General features: G+C 38.0%; 1 protein-coding gene across 1 annotated transcript in view; it reads right to left on the reverse strand.

Moving 5' to 3' along the window:
• Positions 1-12,231: 12,231 nt before the first annotated feature.
• LOC134213332 (neural-cadherin) overlaps positions 12,232-20,756 on the reverse strand; it is a 98,232-nt gene continuing 89,707 nt past the window's right edge. Inside the window, exon 12 of the mRNA XM_062692316.1 lies at positions 12,232-15,721. Within this exon, the coding sequence (XP_062548300.1) occupies positions 15,606-15,721 (116 nt within the window). The 3' untranslated portion in view covers positions 12,232-15,605. The remainder of the gene's footprint in view (positions 15,722-20,756) is intronic.

The raw sequence follows: 20,756 nt of genomic DNA on the forward strand, positions 1-20,756 counted from the left end.
AAAAAAACTGAGTTATTTGTTATCCGAAAAGGGTTTTCCAGTTTTCGATAGAAGTGAACTTTTGTTTCACGCAAAGTGGAGGAAAAAGTTAGCAACCTCATGTCCGGGCGAGTTTTCCGGCTGCCATTCCGTTTTCACCCATGCCGGAATGGAAGTGTAAATTTGTCACTATTAGAAGGTTTAATATGGCATAAATTTGCATTCGGTTCTGCCATTACCACTAATGTGAAAACGTGGATGCCGGTATATCTGGTGGAGCACCCACTCTTTCGCGAGAAATGCTGGGGTCGAAGTTGAGGTAATCCGAGAGCGGATGACGTACTTTTATTGGAGCAATTCCGCTGAATAAAATAGGAATTATTTGAACACTGGCTGTGGTTGAAGTAATGGATCCATCATACATCAACAGTTTGATTATAGATAAATATTTTTTTAGGCTGTGTTGGGCAATAATGCTCTAAACCACATAGCAGGGAAGTTAGAAGGGATACTAGTTTTACACTGTGGTTTTGGTCATTAGCCACCGTTTAAAAAGAAAAAAAATTAAAACCACAACTCAATTTTCTTATTAGCACTGCCACAGTAGGACCGATTCATGAATCAAACTCACTCAGAGGCACTTACCTACTGCGAGATGGCAATTTCCCAGTTGAAGAATACAATTCTAGTGAAAAATGCTTTGATAATAAAGATATTCTGATAGGATCAAGAACTTTGAATAAGTCTGTCTGTATCATTCTCACGTTTACGATTTAGCTCACAATGAAAGTCGTCTTTCATATCGGATCACCTAATTTCAATCATCAGCAGGCTCCGCCACAAGTGATGAAAGACTGCGATGACAAACCAATGCAATGCATTCCCCAGTGACATCGGTTGTTCAGCGGTTGTTGAGCAGACGACGTGCAGAGGCGCTTGATCCTTCTGATTCTCTGCACCCCGAGTGCAAATCTGCCACTGAGGATGCAAATCTGGAAGCATCGCATTGAAGCTCATTTCCACCTTGCTCGGCTGGAAAGACCCATCGAACGGCAAAAGCAAATCTGAAGCAGAAGTTGGGGTGTAATCAAATTAAGATTTACTGGCACCGTAGGAAGCTTCTCTGTATCGGTTGAGTGTTTTCGTCGACCCGAAGTATAGCCAAGGGTGGTATTGAAATGGCAATGGTGATAAAATGTTGCAAACGGTTGAAATGCAAAATCGATCTTGCTTAGTATTTCCGAAGGACGATGCAGCCGCAAGGGTGTTCGATGGTCCACTAATGAAAGCATTGGAATGGCACAAGCATCTGTTATCAAGAAATTCCCGTTAGGCACGTTAATTGTTTAAAGGCTATTTGTCGACAATTTATAATAGAATTCGTTCAAATTATCACAAGTTGAAACAACTATTTGCACTGAATGTTGATGCTTTGTTTCTATTTTCTGTTGCAAACTGTGTTGTACTAAATTAGTGTAATATAAGTTTGTGTATAGTTTGCTCAAATGTGCTATATGTTGGTGGAATAATAACATTCAATGGATCTTGCGGTATGGCGTTTTATCATATTATATACCTGTGTGGAGATAGCCAAATCGTACGATTCAGCAAAAGCAGTTCAGTTTCCCTGGAAATTTTGTATTTTTTTTATTTCCTTGAAATGTTCCATATACATCCAGCGCAATTGACTTTAAAGTCCAATGATCTATAGGAGAGGTATTTTGAGCAATGTAGAGCAAACAAAAATCTTTGTTTATTTACACATCATCATGTCTTATGAAAAAAACATTCAAACTTTAACATCTATTCAAGACAAAATTTTCAAAACGACTTATCTGCTTTTGTAAACAAAGATTCAAACGACGATTTGACGAATCTGATAGCTCTCCCACGCAAACTAACACAATCAATAGGTAGCTGAAGGTTTCCGCTACCGGTTGATGGTGTTAGTTTGCGTGGGAGAGCTATCAGATTCGTCAAATCGTCGTTTGAATCTTTGTTTACAAAAGCAGATAAGTCGTTTTGAAAATTTTGTCTTGTATTCTGGTTTCTCAGGGGCTTCCGGAAGCGGAGCCAGCTTGATAAAAAAATTCAAAAGCATAATTTTCAAATTGTTATTTGAATATACTGAAGTGTGATACCTGTTGGTTCAATCTTGCCAATATCACCCGGGGACCTCCGGAACCGTAATGTAAAGCAGTAGTGAGGACAATTTATTTTTAATTTAATTGGTTTGAAATAACTCAACTTTTCTCAGTAATTACTAGGGTCTACAACCCAATGACCAGCCAGTTAATCAAGTTCTGGATAACCATTTTGCTGTAATAACCGGAACCAGGAAAAAGTAGTATGGGTTGTGTGCAGATTCAAGATTATTATTGTTTTTAGTCCTGATGCTTTTGATAGCGACTCCGACCATCGACCAACTCCCTTTAGAGTTGAATTTTATTTACTCAACAATTTACAGAGCCGTGTAGTGTCACCAATTTACCGACAGACTCACTCCCGAATGGGAATTTTCTTAATTTGAATAGGTCCGATGTCGATTTCGGTCACCAACCAATCCACAGTTGGGTTTTTTATGCGACTAGGTCACTTCTTAGCTGAATTTTATTGAACTAACTAGGTCTAGGAAATTTATTAAAAATTTTAGAGTTTTGTAGGAATTTTATGGATATTTGGCAATTCATACTTTGACCATACACGAACATAGATAAGATACAGAAATAATTAAGGAATCATATAAAGTGCATTATTATTAAACTTTAAGATTTTGATCCCTGTCACTCTTTTCAAATCACTTTGGCATTGCTCTCCTAAGTGCCTTCCTTAGCCGTGCGATAAGATGCTCGGCTACAAAGAAGAATAAGGCTTTACTAATCAGACCGCATCGTGCTGTGCGGTTCTTTCTCTCTTTGCGGAAGGAAGTTTTTAATACTACCCGAAGCTATTTTAATTTCAACGGTGCTTCTTCTTAGCGCTATTTGTACCCACTGATCCCGTTACGATCTTTGCAAGGACCCGTGCCTTCGTTTTACGTTGGACCCGTTTGCGGAAGTAAAATTTCGGCAAGCGGTGGTAATCCTGCAGGGACACCGTTCTGAGAAAAAAACTCTTAGAAGGTCACGTCTCCACGCTTAGCAATGACCATTAATAAAAACAAGAGGAAGGGGGAGTCTCTGAATTCTCCACTTCCTTCAAAGAAACAAGGTTTCAAGACCGTCCTGCCCAAGCGCGGAAAAAATAGAAGGAAGCTGGAGACTTCAGATATTCCTTCTAACTCTAACGTTGACATTATTTCATCTCCTATCGAACTGAGCAATCAGTTCGATTTGATTAACGACGAATTTGAGAAAATCGAATCTATCTCTAGCCCAGGTGATTCGATTCATGCGAAGAAACAACGGATTCCGCCAATTGTGGTATCTGTTGCCGAGTTTTCTGGCTTCCGGAATGAGATTTTGAGTAACCTTCAGGGGATCAAGGTTTCATTTCAGATTGCTAGGAAGGGTGACTGCCGCGTTTTGCCGGGATCCTTTGACGATCGCAAACGTCTTCTTCAGTATTTAACTGAGAAGCGCCATAAATTCTTCACATACGACGACAAAACTGAGCGATTGTTCAAAGTCGTCTTGAAAGGTCTCCCCAGTGATGATAAATCACTGGATGAGATTAAAATTGAAATTTCTCAATTATTTGGATTTGCGCCAGTCCAAGTAATTAAGATGAAAAATAAATCCCACTCTGGTACTTCCCAGAGGGGCATTTCTCAAGAATTTTATTTAGTTCATTTTAACAAAAGTGAACTAAATAATATGAAAAGTTTGGAAAAAGCCTGTATTATGTCCCATGTCCGTGTTACATGGGAACATTTCCGCAGGCCTGGGGGAAATTTCCAAAACCCCACCCAGTGCCGTAAGTGCCAAAAGTGGGGTCATGGAACCAAACATTGTCACATGGATGCTAAATGCATGATTTGTGGTGGAACCTCTCACGCCAAGGAGGCATGTCCTGTGAGAGAAGATTCCAATAAATTGAAGTGCGCAAATTGTGGGGGCAATCATAAATCCAATTTCTGGGAATGCCCTTCACGCAAAAAAGTTTTGAATTCCCGTGCAAAATTGATGACGGGAAATTCCAATCGGATCCCAGATTCGACGGGTAGAAATTTTTCAAACGCTCAAATTTCTAAACCAGTTACCGGTCGAGCAATTCATACCCACCACAATTCACAACGATCCGACGGGCACAAGAAGGCGAGGTGCGCAGCGGGCAAGGTGGATCGATCAGGTGGAAGATGACTTGCGGACCCTCCGTAGACTGCGTGGTTGGCGACGTGTAGCCATGGACCGAGCCGAATGGAGAAGACTCTTACATACCGCACAGGCCACTTCGGCCTTAGTCTGATTAAATAAATAATAACAATTCACAAATAAATTTTTCCGCTCGTCAACGGGTAGCAAGCACTTCAGTAAATTCCAATTTTTCCAATGTACCTACGTATGCAAACATCGCTGCTGGTAGACAAAATTTCTCTTCTCAAAATGAGGTTTATACCCATGACGGTCATGTTGCCGATTCAGGTAGCATGTCTGCCTCCGATTTTGATTTTCTAACTGAACAACTGCATCACATGATTGATGCAATGTTCAAAGCAAATACCATACCTGAAGCTGTTCAGGTTGGTATAAAGTACACACAAAAAATTGTTATCGCACTCCGTTTTAATGGATCCAAATAATTGTGTGAAAGTTCTAAATTGGAATGCCCGTTCTCTAAAGGGTAAGGAAGATGAATTATTCAACTTCCTTTCAGTTCATAATGTGCATATAGCCATTATAACTGAAACGTATTTAAAACCAGGACTCTCCATTAAAAGAGATCCAAACTATTTTATCTACAGAAATGATCGTCTTGACAGCGCCTGTGGTGGGGTCGCCACATCAAACATAAAGTATTTTCTTCGTTCGAAACGAAAGTTTTTGAAACCTTAAGAGTTTCTGTTGAAACAAATTTTGGACAATTTTCCTTCATTGCAGCCTACTTGCCTTTCAATGCAATGGGCAGCAAAATAATTTGTTGAAAGCTGATCTTCAAATTCTGACTCGCAACAAATCAAAATTCTTCGTAATTGGTGACTTCAATGCCAAACACCGTTCATGGAATAATGCTCAAAGCAATTCCAATGGCAAAGTTTTATTTGAAGATTGTTCTGCGGGATATTATACTATTCGATGTCCCAATGCTACTTGTTTTTCTTCCAGTCGAAATCCTTCTACAATTGATTTAGTTTTAACGGATTCAAGTCAGCTGTGTGGCCAATTGGTAACTCATGCTGACTTTGACTCTGATCACCTTCCTGTGACATTTGAAATCTCACAAGAAGCCATTTATAATCCAATCAGCTCTACTTTTAATTATCATAGAGCTGATTGGGATTTATATAAAACATATATCGATATGAATTTTGATGTTAATATTCCTTTGGATACCAAAAGTGATATTGACAATGCGCTCGTATCTTTGACAAATTTAATTGTCGAAGCCAGAGGCATTGCAGTTCCTAAATGTGAAATTAAATTCAACTCCATTATTATTGACGACGATCTTCAGCTACTGATCCTTCTTAAAAAACGTTTCGCTATTCTGAGAAATACCAGCTTTAAGAATAATGTCTCGAAGTTGGATCCCAGTTCGAAACCCATTTGGAAATTAACGAAAATTCTTTAAAAAAACCTCAAAAGCCAATTCCAGCGCTTAAAGAGGGAGAAAATATTTTATTCACAAATGGCGAAAAGGCTCAAAAATTTGCTCAGCAGTTCGAGAGTGCCCATAATTTTAGTCTAGGTCTCACTAGTCCAATTGAGGATCAGGTTACACGGAGCATCGAAGACATTCTCAATCAAGAGAATGTTTTCGCCCTTCGTTGGGAACTAATTTGGATGAAGTGAGATCTATTACTAGAAAATTTAAAAATATGAAAGCCCTGGGTGATGATGATATTTTCTACATACTTATCAAAAAACTTCCTGAGAGCTCTTTATCCATTTTGGTTAATTTATTTAACAAATGTTTTCAATTGGCATACTTCCCAGATAAATGGAAAAACGCCAAAGTTGTTCCAATTTTGAAGCCGGACAAAAATCCAGCTGAGGCTTCGAGTTATCGCCCAATCAGTCTGCTGTCTTCAATAAGCAAACTGTTTGAAAAGATTATTTTAAATAGAATGATGGTTCATATTAATGACAATTCTATTTTTGCTGTTGAGCAATTTGGTTTTCGCCATGGGCATTCAACCACCCATCAGTTATTAAGTGTAACGAATTTAATTCGGCTCAACAAATCTGAAGGATATTCGACTGGAGTTGCTCTTCTTGATATAGAGAAAGCATTTGACAGTGTTTGGCATGAAGATTTGATTGTAAAATTGATGAATTTCAATTTTCCTCTGTACATCATTAAACTGATCCAAAATTATTTATCAGATCGCTCACTGCAGGTAAACTATCAGAATTCTAAATCTGATAGATTACCTGTAAGAGCTGGTGTCCCCCAAGGCAGCATAATGGGGCCCATATTGTATAACATGTTTACTTCTTACTTACTTGATTTACCACCAGGGTGTCAAAAATCTTTGTTTGCAGATGACACGGGCCTTTCAGCCAAAGGGCGAAGCCTTCGTGTCATTTGTAGTAGATTGCAAACAAGTTTGGATATTTTCTCCACTTACTTGCAAAAATGGAAAATTTCCCCGAATGCTTCCAAAACTCAGCTTATAATTTCCCCACATAAGCCGAGAGCTTCTTATTTGAAACCTTCTAGCAGACATATTGTCACTATGAATGGGGTTCCAATTAATTGGTCTAGCGAAGCTAAATATTTAGGAGCTCTGCTAGATCAAAAATTAACTTTTAAAAATCACATTGAAGGCCTTCAAGCCAAATGTAACAAATATATTAAGTGTCTATATCCACTTATAAACAGAAAATCAAAACTTTATCTTAAGAACAAACTTTTGATTTACAAACAAATGTTTAGACCAGCCATGTTGTATGCTGTGCCAAAATGGACTAGTTGCTGCAATACCAAAAAGAAGGAACTTCAGAGGATTCAAAATAAAATTTTGAAAATGATTCTGAAGTGCCTCCGCAAGATTTGCTAACTAATCGATTCGACTTGAGATCAACTGTGTTTGTATAAATAGAAAGACAAAATATTTCAACGGAAAAGTTTCAAAATTGTCAAAATGAGTTCTGAAGGAAGCCATCAAACTAGAACTGAATTCGATCTAGAAGGGGATGCTGCAATCAAATAATGGATTGACAATTTGGTCGAAAAATCTAAAGGGTTGTGTACAAGAAACGACCGCAAGCTATACGTTGGAGAACGTAAGGATATTATTGTAACACAATACACATTATAGTTTATTATGGTTATGATTTTAGTCTTTACTAAAGTATTATTGTTTTGTTGGTTTAAATATGAGTATGGTTAAAGTATGAGCATCTGAGACACATTTTGATCAACAAGTTGTGGATTGTGGAATATTCACGTCAAAATAAGGTTGATCTCTATTTCTTATAATACAGATCGATTTCCTCGCATGCCAACAGCATCCGAGCCACACTTAGCTTGGTGTCGCTGAGGAAATGAATCGGATAAGAACTGATCTATTAAACTAAAAGGCCCTTTTTAGGGCCACAATAATCACTGGAAGAGGGATATCACCAACTTGATTTTTACTCATTGTTCGAATTGATTGAAAAGAACCTATTCTACTTAAAAGAATTATTGTCGATCATCATCACTCGAATCACAGGTTTTATTTCCATCCATGCGAATAAATTTTTGCAGCTTCGCCTTCTGACACGCGCTCGTGATTTAATTACCGACGGCAACATTCCGCTGCCTGCCGTAATCTGAAAAAATGACGTAAACGCCATTTTCCCAAAAATGGCGCTAACGAGTAGTACTCATCGAGCACTTCAACAGAAAAATGGAAAACATGCATGTTGTAATTTGGCGCTTACGTCACTTTTTCAGATTACGGCTATCACCAAGCGATTATAATTTGCCCTTTTAACAAAATTCGTCTCGGCTAAACCTTCGCCTCCACAAAATTGTGATCCTGAGAATCGATTAATTTTCAATATCTACCCAATCACAAACTGCAACAAAACCAATGAATATAGTGAGAAATTGCACTTGGCTGCCACTGATGCCATCCAAGCGAATAAATATTTGTAGCATTTCTCTCCGATGCGCCTCTCCCTCGTGATACTGCTACGGACGGCAACTTTCTTGCATCGCAAACCGGTTAAATTGCACTTTGACCAAAATTCTTCACACAACAAACTTTTCTTGTATAAAATGGTGGTCCTGAAAAGAACCAATTTATTGAGCCTGCAACAAAACCTGATCCAGAAGCATCCAAGGAAATTTCACTGCAGTGCCGCTGACGCCGACGATAGCCACTCTATAGTTTGCCGCTTAATCGCTATAGATGCAGAAACCACCGCCTTCGATGCTTAGGACCAACGCCATCGTTATGTGCTTTGCGTAACCACTCACCGTGGATCATCGTACAGAAATGAACTCCTACAGGCAACACTTTGTGGAAATGTTTCCAAGTGCATTTTTTTTCCAAAAGGGTTTTCCTAAAGAAGTTTTGGTTGTAATTTTCTAAAATACTCGTTTAGAGTTCCAGAATTAATTTTCGAAGATATTCTTGGAGGAATTACTACATGAATTTTAGGAGGTAGTTTTAAATGAATTCTTAAAGAAATTCTCGATGCAAAACCTTCAGTGATTTTCTAAAATAATTTATAATGGACTTTCTGAAGGCGTTTTTAAAATAATTCATAATGGAATTTCCAAAGACACTTCTAGATTTTCCCAAGACTTCAGATTACGAGAATTTACGCGGTATTTGGCGTGACGTCTAATGAAATAAAAATAAGATGAGTGATCTTTGATGTCATGATACTCTTTATAATGGCATTAAGGTCACTCCTGACAGAATCCAAGTTTCAAAGTGCTCGCGTTTTCGGGGGCACACCACTCGATACGGAAGCAACGTACAACTGTCTTTTTTTTCACGCATGCTGCGACGCAGCAAAGCTGAATCAACAAAAATGACAGTTGTCCGCCGCCTCCGTATCGAATGGTGTGCCCCCCAAAACGCGAGCACTTTGAAACTTGGATTCTGTCAGGAGTAACCTTAAGCTCGTAATATACTCGAGTAGAGTGGGGCAAGAATACGCACTTAGCTTTCAATCGATCAAATCATTGTCGACGATTCGTATACTCTACCTTTATGTTACCCAGTGGAAAAAATAATGGATATAATTAAATTCGTTTTAGCAGAACCCTTATTGCAAGACACCTAAAAAAGCACTCTTACCCCACCGGTGGGGTAAGGATTGAACTGATAGGAAATCGATTATGTTTCGTTGATGATAATGTTCGTTGGAATGCAGGTAGCTGACGAGTGACGAGTTCCATACCACCCGCCTCGATCGATTGGGTTGGAATGATGATTTGAATGGATAAATGATGCTCTGGAGCAGAGGTTCCCAAACTTTTAGATATCGTCCAGTTTTCGTCCATTTTTTGGATTGGATGTGGATTGGATTTGGATGGGATTTGGATTGGATTTGAATTAGATTTGGAATTGATTTGAATTAGATTTGGATTGGATTTAAAAAATATTTGGATTTGATTCGAATTGGATTAGGATTGGTTTTGGATTGGGTTCGGGGTTTAGATTTAGATTGTATTCTACTTACCAAATATCGTATAACAAAAAAGGCCGTTGACCTCGTCAGGTTTGTTGTTCTTTAATCATCAAATCATTACTTAGATCTAATTCAAATTATAGAATAGATTTGTGGGACAAAATAGTAACAAAATTGTCATTTGTCTTTCGCGACCCACCACTGGCTAGCCCACGACCCCCTTGGGGGTCGCGACCCACAGTTTGAGAACCTCTGCTCTGGAGGACAACGGAGATCCTTCGTAGCTTATTACTGAAATAGTGGGTTCACACTACACCGAAGGAAGTAGTTTCCTCCAATACCGTTTTGACTCAAATTCCGAACACGACTCATATTCCGAACACACGCTTTTATATGGCCATTTTGGCTTTTATTCGTGTAATTCTTTCTATAGGATCTTGAATTCATTTGTTCTTGATTCATTTTTCTTGACCCTGAAACCATAAGAGACCCAGGGAGTAGAATTTAGGTCCTAGACGAGGACCAGCAAAGCCCCAAGCTGCTGGTGTAGAGCCACGGCAACTTCCGGGGTGCGAATGGAAAACAATCTAGACCAACATTTGAAAAGGGCGTAAAGCCAAAATTTATTCCTTCTGATTCTTCATCCACATATGTAGCTTTATATGTGGACGAAGAATCCGAAGGAATAATTTTTGGCTATTACGCCCTTTTCAAAAGTTGGTCTAGATTTCTTTTAACTTAATCTTACACGGATAACTGTGATTCGGAGGGCCATGCAATTGTGATGAAATTTTTTCATAACGTTTTATTTAAGGTCTAGGGGGAGAGAAGGGGGAGGGGCTAATTGATCGAGCTCACCGGTTTGTTGTGGCCGTTACTACTGCTGATGATCGGTTGATGCTGATGCTGTTGATCGTCGGATGTTTACGATGGTGAAATCCATGCTGCTTCACGGGATCACTTCACAGGATCGCTTCACTGATTTTACTGGCCAGACTTTCGCAAACATACAAAAAGCCTTTGACGCTGGGGCCTAATAATGAACGGCCATTGTTCTATGGTTCCGGAGAGTGGTACCGAAGCGCACACTATCACTGATCGGGTTCCGAGCGAGCTGACACCAAGTACAAGGTACAGTCTTTACGGAACGTCACTTCCGAACACTATTTACTGCAGTTATTTTTCAGTTCACCACACTTGCTCGGATTTTTGTTGTACGTTCTTTGATCTAAGATGGCCTAGCTCGGTTGGTATTACCTTTTATAAAAATGGTGCCAAATTACCAACCGTTGTGGTGATGCCAACAAAGATCCGTACTATAATAATTTTAAGACTTTTACATTGACGTTGTAGAATTTTTTCTCTCCTCTCGGCTTCCATCTGGAGTAATTTTTGACTCGCTGCACGAAACACCATGAAATTTATACCACAGAAAGTGGGCGCCTTGGTAGACATACCGCTGTAAAATAATTCTTGCAGCGGTCACTTTCCGTGCCGCTGCGAAACAATAAATGATTCCGGATTCTAACTGGACAGAGCTTTCTTCTTCTTCTTATTGACATTACATCCCCACACTGGGACGGACAGAGCAGCTTAATGTTCATTAAGCACTTCCACAGTTAATAACTGCGAGGTTTCTAAGCCAGGTTACCATTTTTGCATTCGTATATCGTTAGGCTAGCACGATGGGAAGTCGTGACATTTTCCAATCCGAAAATTGCCTAGACCGGCACCGGGAATCGAATCCAGCCACCCTCAACATGGTCTTGCTTTGTAGCCGCGCGTCTTACCGCACGGCTAAGGAGGGCCCCAGACAGAGCTTTACTAAGCGTAAAATAAATCTTGTAATCAAACACAAAAATGTGGAAACAGATGATTATTATACACTTAGACATTTAAATAAGAAATATAAACATACAATTTTAATTAAAAAACAACAATAAATATTCTCCGAACCATCAGCTTGCCTTTCCAACACATAACAACATTGTTACCAAAACGGTTGGTAACTACCCTCAGAACTGAAAACCGATGGAATTTTTAGTTTTAGAGAGCTAAAACGCCAGTGTTCTGAATATGAGTCATGTTCGGGATTTGAGTCAAAACGGTACATCTTTCGAACTACATATTTCACATGTTGTGTAATCGCACAAACCGAATATTCAAACATAGTAACAATCACTGTATTGACATCTCACAATTTATACTATTTCACACAGTCAATGGCGTAGCCACGGGGGTGGTTTTGGACATGAAACCCCCCCCAGAGACAACATTTTTAGAAGATTTTTTTTTCGAAAACTGTAGAAAACCCCCTCAGACTAATTTTCTGGCTACGCTCTTGCATACAGTATTTATATAAGATGCTTACAGCTTTTGTATAAAAACCTTGCAGAATTGTATTGTAAGTATTTTTTTGTAAAAGATTTCTGCTTTGGCTGTACTGATCGATATATCCAGATACTTACCTGTTGGGAACGTTCGGATACACTTCAAGAAAGCAAAACGAAGCTAATTCAATTTCATCCATCCATTCGGAGTGTTGGCTCCGAAGGTGTACCTTTATTTTTTTAGCATTTTTTCTGTTCTAAACCATAATTGAACGTCGTCGATTTTGTTTGTGTTATGTGTGAATGTGTATTTCTTTCTCCCGCATTTTGAATGTAATTGAGTGACTGCCGTTTAGTTTCGTTTTAGTTTAATTTTCCCAGTTTGAGTGTTTGTATGTGTTTGTGTGTATTTGAGTGTTTTAGTTCGTTCTAAAATTTTCTCTAAGTAACATTTTCCTTTATCTTTTCTCCTTTTTTTTCTCGGTTATTTACTCTTAATTCGTCTTTATTCCACTTTTTTTTATCATAATGTATTTTTCTCCCACCCCACACACCATTTTGAAGGGGGTATAGGGAAAAAAAACTAGATAGTCTTGAAATATAACTTCTTAACCATTCTGTTTTACTCCTATTTGTGTTTAGCAAATTTTCTTCTTTCTGTTCACTCGCGATCTCTTCATTCACTTTTTATAACACTATATTTACACTAGGATTTTGGTAGTTTTTCGGTTTTATTTATTTTTTTCTTCTATGTGTGTAACACCAGTGATTTCCATTCCGATTTTTGAATTGCATCTAAAATGTGTAAATTTTCATTATTTTTTTTTCTGTATTTGGTTGTGTGAGCATTACTCATACGAACCCCGGTTTGAGTTTGTCTGTTTGGTTTCACTGTTTAGGAATTGAGTGCTTTTGCCTTACGAGTACAGTTATATCGCATTTTATCTGTTATCAAAAGGATACTGCATTCGTTCATGTTCATACGTGTGGAATGAATAACCTTGTTTTCTCAACTTTCGTCATTGATAAAAAAGATGGATTCTCAATTAACTAACTCGGATTTTTTTTTCTATTTCGCGCAGTGTTGGTTTGTTTTGGTTTTAGTTCGAGTGAAAATTTCAATGGCTACTGGGATGAGGTTGTGAGATAGATTTGATTGCTATTGGAATGAGTTGCGAGACTGCGTGAATGGAAGGATATGTGAATGTGTATTGAGAGTGTGCTCTTGTGTCCGCATGCGTATGTAGATGTAAATGTGTAATGGTGATAGAGTAGCAAAATATGACAAACCAATTCGATTCAGTACGATGATAATGCAACTGTTCCAACTGAACTCTACTAACGAATAGTAATGTGAATGAGTGACGTTAATGTTTAAAATGGGTTCCATTGACTCCTATTTTTGTAATGGCGATTGATTAAATATCTTTCCTATATTAATGAGCGTACTAATTAATATCGTTTGTTTTGTCCTTTTCACCTAAGATAATAATAATAATGTTCAATAATACAGATTCAGTTTGCTTGCATTTTCTTTCGCATGTAGAAAATGTTTTACGGAATCATTTGTATATGTGGGGCTGTCTTTGATTTTTTTTGAAACGTTTATACTTCACTAGCGTGAATTGTCTATCATGAAGTGTGAACTGTGGGAATTGGGATCTTGATTTTAATGTCTCAGAATGTTATATGAAGCTTCCAATATGTACAAAACGAGAATGAACCAAATGCTTCGAAACTCATGGTTCGGATTCTCAAAATGGTCATCAGCATTTTGTGTTTCTTCGAATTAGGGAACCAGCATGATTCGCTATTCGATCTTAAAATTCGAACTCAAATCACATTGAACGAAAAGTTTTATAAGAACAAACGTTTACAGTCTTTGGATGTACAATATCATTTTTTCGTTAATATTAGCTTACGACATAAATAAATTTACCTTAAAAACACTCTAGTGTTCTGCCACGGTTTTTTACTGTCAAAATTTGTCTGTTCTAGCCACACAGTTTCCGAATTTTGCTTTCTGTATTGCAGAAAACTTTTTAGTAGATTTCGGCCAATGGATCTTAATTTACCACAAATCCACATTCTGTGCTGTATATTTGATTTACTTAGCTTAGAGTTGTTTTGCAGACAGTACACTAATCGTTAAGTTTACGAGCTTTCGTTTTCGTTTTTATATTCGTGTCTGATATCCGTGTGGACTCAAAACACTTATTTTTCTAGATCGATTTGGTTGGAATAAAGTTGACGATCTCGAGCTTTCCAAAAAATGTTAGAGCGAGTGTTGTGATCCTCTCCCATATTCTGTTGATGTTTTTGTTCTCGTTTCATAGGTCTGTGTATTAGTGTTTAGTTTCTAGGCTTACGATGTTTTATAAAAACAATATTTCGATTCAGTTTTTCCTACTAAAAAACTTTCACTTACTTAAGACGAAAAACAGGAACAGCGTATTGTGTTTGATCCGGGTAAAATCAAATTCGAAACTGAGTGAATTATTATAACAAACTAAAGTAACGAAACGCTTATTCATACTTACTTAAATTTGTTTGAATTAAAACAATATTTCTTATCCTTCACTATCGATTGTTACGGCATTTGATTTGAAAATAAAATTACAATAAATAATTACACCCTAGATTTGTTACGTGTTTCTATTCATGTTCAACTGTGTATAAATGCGTGTTTGTGTAACTGTTTGTGTATGTTAGTCTGTTTTGTTCAAGAGTATTGTATAACTGTTCGTGTATATGAGCTTGTCTCTCCTTCTTTTGTGTAAATTTCACCGAAAAAAAACTCTCCCGAACGAGAACATCACTCATTAAAATCTCGTTGATATAAGTATATAGCTGAATCACTGGAATAATAATATTCATCGCTCAAAACGAGCGGATTTCTATCCACGAAGAAAATGATAGCGAGAAACCCTTTTGGCAGGAGGTAACCCCTTCTCACCCCCGGATTCACCTTCGGCATTACCACGCAGAGCTGTGAGAAGAAAACTTTTCACTTTTTACTTACTAAAGTTTACCCGAGAGTAGAAAAAATGAATCATTTTATGGCTGGCTTTCCTCTCTACATCCCACCATTTGAGCTCTCCCCATCATCCTTCATCAACGTTAATAATTAAACTTTGGTTTAGCTTTCTTTAGTTGCGCGCTATCTTCTTCATCATCGTGCTTTCCACCAATCAGATAAAATACAACTGAAATCCTGTTACTTTCAACATAACCTCAACCACCTAATCATCCGTCGTCCATGGAACACCACCGGCAGGCAGCGGTCATCCACTTGTTTCCCGTTCTCATAGTTCTAATAGGAAGGAGGCAGTCTCTTTCGAGGGAACAACAGAAACCGCTTGCGATGATGGGGCCACTGCCACGTGTTGATTAGGTCTTCACCCTTCACTATCTGACGATGACCGACGATGATGTTCACAATTCTTCAGTTGTAACTTTGTGTGCGCTCGACTGACTGATTTACGAACCGCAATGACTAGCACTAGATTCGGTGGGTGGGTGGCGAGACGGCCCTACCACCTCCCATCCTATGTCTTACCTAATTGAGCTCGTCGAGCTCGGTCGGATGATGGTCGCCGTACATGTTGGCCAGCTTGTCGAAGCGGGGACCCCACGCGTCCAAGTAGTCGAACTCTTGGACCTCGTCGTCGGTACCTGTGGGCAGAAAGGGGAGCACATTTTTGATCGTTATTGGAGAAGGATTTTCTGTGGGGTGTGATCATGTTTTTATGGCTGGTAGGTCGCAAAATCGGCAGCTTTTTATTTCATCGTTTTGATTGCGCCATGTTCGACAATATGTTATAAATTTAACAAGAACAAAAATGCCCCCATAGATGATTTGATCAATATAAACCGATGCCGAATTGTTTCAGCTGAAGACATAACAATTGCAACTCTAGCTAAATACTCAAAAACCTAACGAAATTTGGAATGTCTATGTAAGTTCAAAACGAAGCAGTGCAGTGGATAATGTACCTGACAGAAAAAAAACAAGTTCGAAACGAAACGAAATATAAATCATTTCCGTGAATTTATAACGATACGAAATCAAGGTTCCATTTGATTCAAAATTTGACGAAATAAAAAGATTTTTTTATTGAATCGTTTTTGCATTATGTACACAATTAAATATTTTAAAATTAATTAACTTTTTTGCGATCAACAGCATTTTACTAACAGATAAAACGTTGCGTACTTGTTAATACGTCATTGGGAATTAGGGAGTCATTGCACAGTTGTGTAAAATAATAGAAAATGCATACCAGTTCCTTGTATTTGGAGCACTTTTGAAGCAACTTATTGTTGATTTATGCCCCCGAATCTAATCATTTTATATCAGTTTGTGGGCGATTTCTTACGACGACGTACTTTAGATGATATGGACTAGACTGATGTGCGAGATAAAAAAAACAAGCGACAATATCACATATCACCGAAATATCACTTTAATGTCAACATATGCATTAACCCGACTCAATATTTAAGACGGCAGGCTCAGTGTGTAAATGTAATTAGATATGACTCAGATCATTATGACTTTGTCAAAAAGCCATGGCGCGGACTCCTAGGGCTCTTTGGAAGTTTTTTTTTCAGAGCGCCTTGTTCACATTGCTTTTACGTTGGATTTATTTGAAACACGGTTTTCGTTTTCAAGTTTTCAAAATAACTTTGCTAACAATAAACATTTAGTCGCTTACCAAGGTGGCTTCTCTTGAATTACCTGTTCAGCTAACCAATGATTCCTTTCCCGTGGCGATCACGGAGATGCAGAGCATCCCTTGGTCTCTTTTAACTATGAGTGTCAAACTAATTTTTCTCTCCTAATAGCAGTTCGTCTAGCTGATCGTATAAAAGACTGTGGGTCTTCGAGTCTCATATAAAAATGTCGAATTTGGAAGGAAATGGAAGCCTTTTGGTGCAACGTTTTGTATGAGAAAGGAAAAATTATTTCTTCATACCTGGCGAACTGCTGCCATAAAAATTTTGCGATCACATTTCTGAAAAACAATCTGAAATACATATCTTTGTGCATTTTAGAAAGATGCAGAGGATTATTATAGAGAGCAAATGTATGCTATTAACAATTTTCTTTCTGCGTTTACGCCTGGCAGATGTGGATACATAAATGGGTATCCAACTAGATAAAAAACAAAATCTTTGCAATCATTTACTAGTTTGGTAAGATAATATGAAGTACGCTTCAGCATGGTTACATAACTCTTAAGTAAAATAAGGTTTTTCTTAAAGAATTTGAATCCAAATGCAAAAAAATCTCACAATTGCTATATTTTTATATACCTACTCATATAAAACTGATCAGATTCGGAGGCACACACTCCATGATGAATGGGGTATTACCAAGGGTATTACCTTATCACCAATGGTATAGAAACGGGAATGCGGCAATTTATCACAGACTGCTTCTGTTACTATAACCAGTACTGGAATTTCTCATTTTCAATGAGAGATGTCACGCGATGTTTACATATCTGCCCCTTTCAATATCTATAGAAAAAGGATGAATGGCATGCTACAAAAATCTCAAAAAATATTTGTCCCGTGGCAGGGCATGAAAGTGTGCTTATTACCACTTTCAACCCGGTGAATTAAAAGAATATGATTAATTTATCGACTAGTCACTATTCTTTGCATATATCTATAAAAATAAATTAGCAATTTTAATTTTAAAATAAAGCACAACATCCTTTCATGACTGTCCTTCATGCGAATTGATCAAAGAACCCACGATTCTTTCATTTGGTCGCCTGAAATAGAAAAAGGCGCTTTGATCTCTGTCTTATGACGATCACGACTTATTCCAGTACTGACTATAACTCTATTGGTCGCAAAGAAGTTATTTGATTTCGAAAAAATTAAATCAGAGTTGCGTACATAATGTAAAACCAATTCAATAAAAATGCCGCGGAAAATAAATAAAATTTCGTTTTGTTTCGTAAAATTTCGAATTCCTAAATAGACCTTGATTTTGTATCGTTCCGAAGTCTCGAAAGTAAATCTATGTTTCGTTTCGATTCGTTTCGAATCAACATTGACATTTTGAATCTCGTTTCGTTTCATTCCGTCAGGAAAAAGTTTGTTATCGCATACTCTTAGTCTCGACCCTTTTGACGATCAGTCGATCTGGCCCGAGGCCCTTTTAATATGTTATGCTGAAATCAAGAACAAACATCCATTTTTTATTAATTTTATTTGAATATCTTTTTTCATTCCAATATAAAATTTTCCAGCAGTAATTCTTTCAGAGTGATTTTTGTACTTGTATTTGTTATACCAGCTTACAAGGTTGCGTGTCTAATAAAGTTAATATCAAATCGGCCTCAATTTGTCCAATCCGTTTCTCCCTTTGGCAGTGCTGATAAACTTCGTTTCATTCATTTTAACGCTGAATAGTAAATATAGTCAGCCATTTTTTGCCCCTATCGTTTCCCACGCCGTGCCTCCTGTCAAGTTAAGGATGCTGGGTCATTAGGCTGAATGGTCATTAGGCCGAATGAGAACTGGGAAGTGAGAAGTGAGTAGTGCGAATTGAGGAATAAGTAGAACGGAAGAAGAAAAAAGGAAAAAGGTGGAAGAAGTAAGAAGGAAGAAGAAAGAAGGAAGAAGGAAGAAAGAAGAAGGAAAAAGGAAGAAGTAAAAAAGAAGAAGGACGAAGGAAAAAGTTAGAAAGAAAAAGAAAGAAGGAAGAAGAAAAAAGAAAGAAAGAAGTAGAATAAAGGAAGACGAGAGAAAGAAGGAAGAAAACGGAAGAAAGAAGAATGAAGAAAGAAGAAGAAAGAAGGTAGAAAGAAGAGGGAAGAAGGTGTAAAGAAGAGGGAAGAAAGAAGAAAGAAAAGGAAGAAGGAAAAAGGAAGAAGGAAAAAGGCAGAAGGAAGAAGGAAGAAGGTAGATTGAAGAAAGAAGAAGGAAAAAAGAAGAAGAAGAAGGAAGCAGGAAAAAGGAAGAAGGAAGTAGGAAAAAGGAAGGAGAAAGAACGAAGGAAGAAGGAAGAAGGAACATGGAAGACGGAAGATGGAAGAAGGAAGAATAAAGAAGGAAGAAGGAAGAAGGAAGAAGGAAAAAGGAAGAAGGAAGAATGAAGAAGGAAGGAGGGAGGAAGAAGGGACAAGGAAGAAGGAAGAAGGAAGAAGGAAAAAGGAAGAAAGAAGAAGGAAAAAAGAAGAAGGAAGAAGGGAGAAGAAAGAAGGAAGAAGGAAGAATGTAGAAAGAAGAGGGAAGAAAAAAGAAGGAAGAAGGAGGAAGAAAGAAGAAAGAAGGAAGCAGGAAGAAGGAAGAAGGAACAAGGAATAAGGAATAAGGAAGAAGGAAGAAATAAAAAGGAAGAAGGAAGAAGTAAGCAGGAAGAAGGAAGATGCAAGAAGAGAGAAGGAAGAAGGAAGCAGGAAAAAGGAATGAGACAGATAGAAGAAGAAAGAAGACAGATAGAAGGAGGAAGAAGACAAATAGAAGGAGGAAGATGCAAGAAGAGAGAAGGAAGAAGGGGTAAGGTGAAGAAGGAACTTCTCAAGAAGATCCCATCTCCGGATCGAAAAGTCGATGATGAAATAAAATTGTCAACGCCATTATTCACGAATGAAAGCCACTCTGAAAATTGAACTACAAAATTTACAGCTGAAATTCATCCACCTCGTGGAGTAACTTCCGGAAGAATTCCTGGATGAACTTCCGGAGGAATTCTTGGAGGAACTTCCGAAGGAATTCCTAGAGGACTTTCCGGAGGTATTCCTGGAGGAACTTTCGAATGAACTCCTAGAGGAACTTCCGGAGGAATTCGTGGAGAAACTTCCAGGGAAATTCCAGGAGGATCTTCCGCAGGAACTGCGAGAAAAAATCTCGGAAAAACTTCCGGAGGAGTTCCTAGAGGAACTTGCGACCAATTGATCCAAACTTTGGAACAGTTGAAAAACCTAGATCATTTCCCAAGTAACATTTCAAGTTTTAAAACGCTCTTGAAGACCATAATTTACTCTTCAGGAGTGTTATAAAACCAGCATCAAACCAAAATGTTACTAGGGTTGGTTTGGGCATTTCTGAGTTTCGTGCTTCCAGGATTTGCATGGATATGATTGGTTGCTGTCAGATTTGCATCGAGCGCAGTTGACCTGGTAGACCACTTAATTCAAAGTCCACAATAGTTTTGAGAACCGAGAATATCTGGTTTGAGAAAAACTGAGTGGAATATCAAACGCATGGGCTGTACGGACTTGTATGTTCATTAGAGTGATTCAAATTTTGACTTTTTTGCCCCCCGATGCTTAAACGATTTCATTTACCATTTTAATAAACCTTCTAAATTTTTAGCAATTTTGGATGTAATTTGACTGTGCACACGTCATTTGAAGATTGTATGGAAATTACTGTGAAAACTGACCCTTATGTGTAAGACCGTTCCGTGAGGTGGCCCATGAACTATTTAAATATGATAAACACATTGCCTACACAGAATGCTTCTCAAGCTGAAAGGCACTTGTTGTTGCGAAGCGATTTCTCTTTTGGAAGCATAGTTATGAAGAAAACAAAAATGCTTATTATTGATATTGATGTTATTCTTTTACGTGTTAAATTGCACTTCCCACGATTCAGTATTTCCTTAATAACTTTTCTCGTGAGCATCAAACCGTTTCGCAACAAAGACAGCCTGTTTCCTTGTAAAATGTCTTATGTTGTCGAT

Source organism: Armigeres subalbatus, chromosome 2, assembly GCF_024139115.2.
Source record: "Armigeres subalbatus isolate Guangzhou_Male chromosome 2, GZ_Asu_2, whole genome shotgun sequence".
In the NCBI taxonomy this organism is placed as follows: Eukaryota; Metazoa; Arthropoda; class Insecta; order Diptera; family Culicidae; genus Armigeres; species Armigeres subalbatus.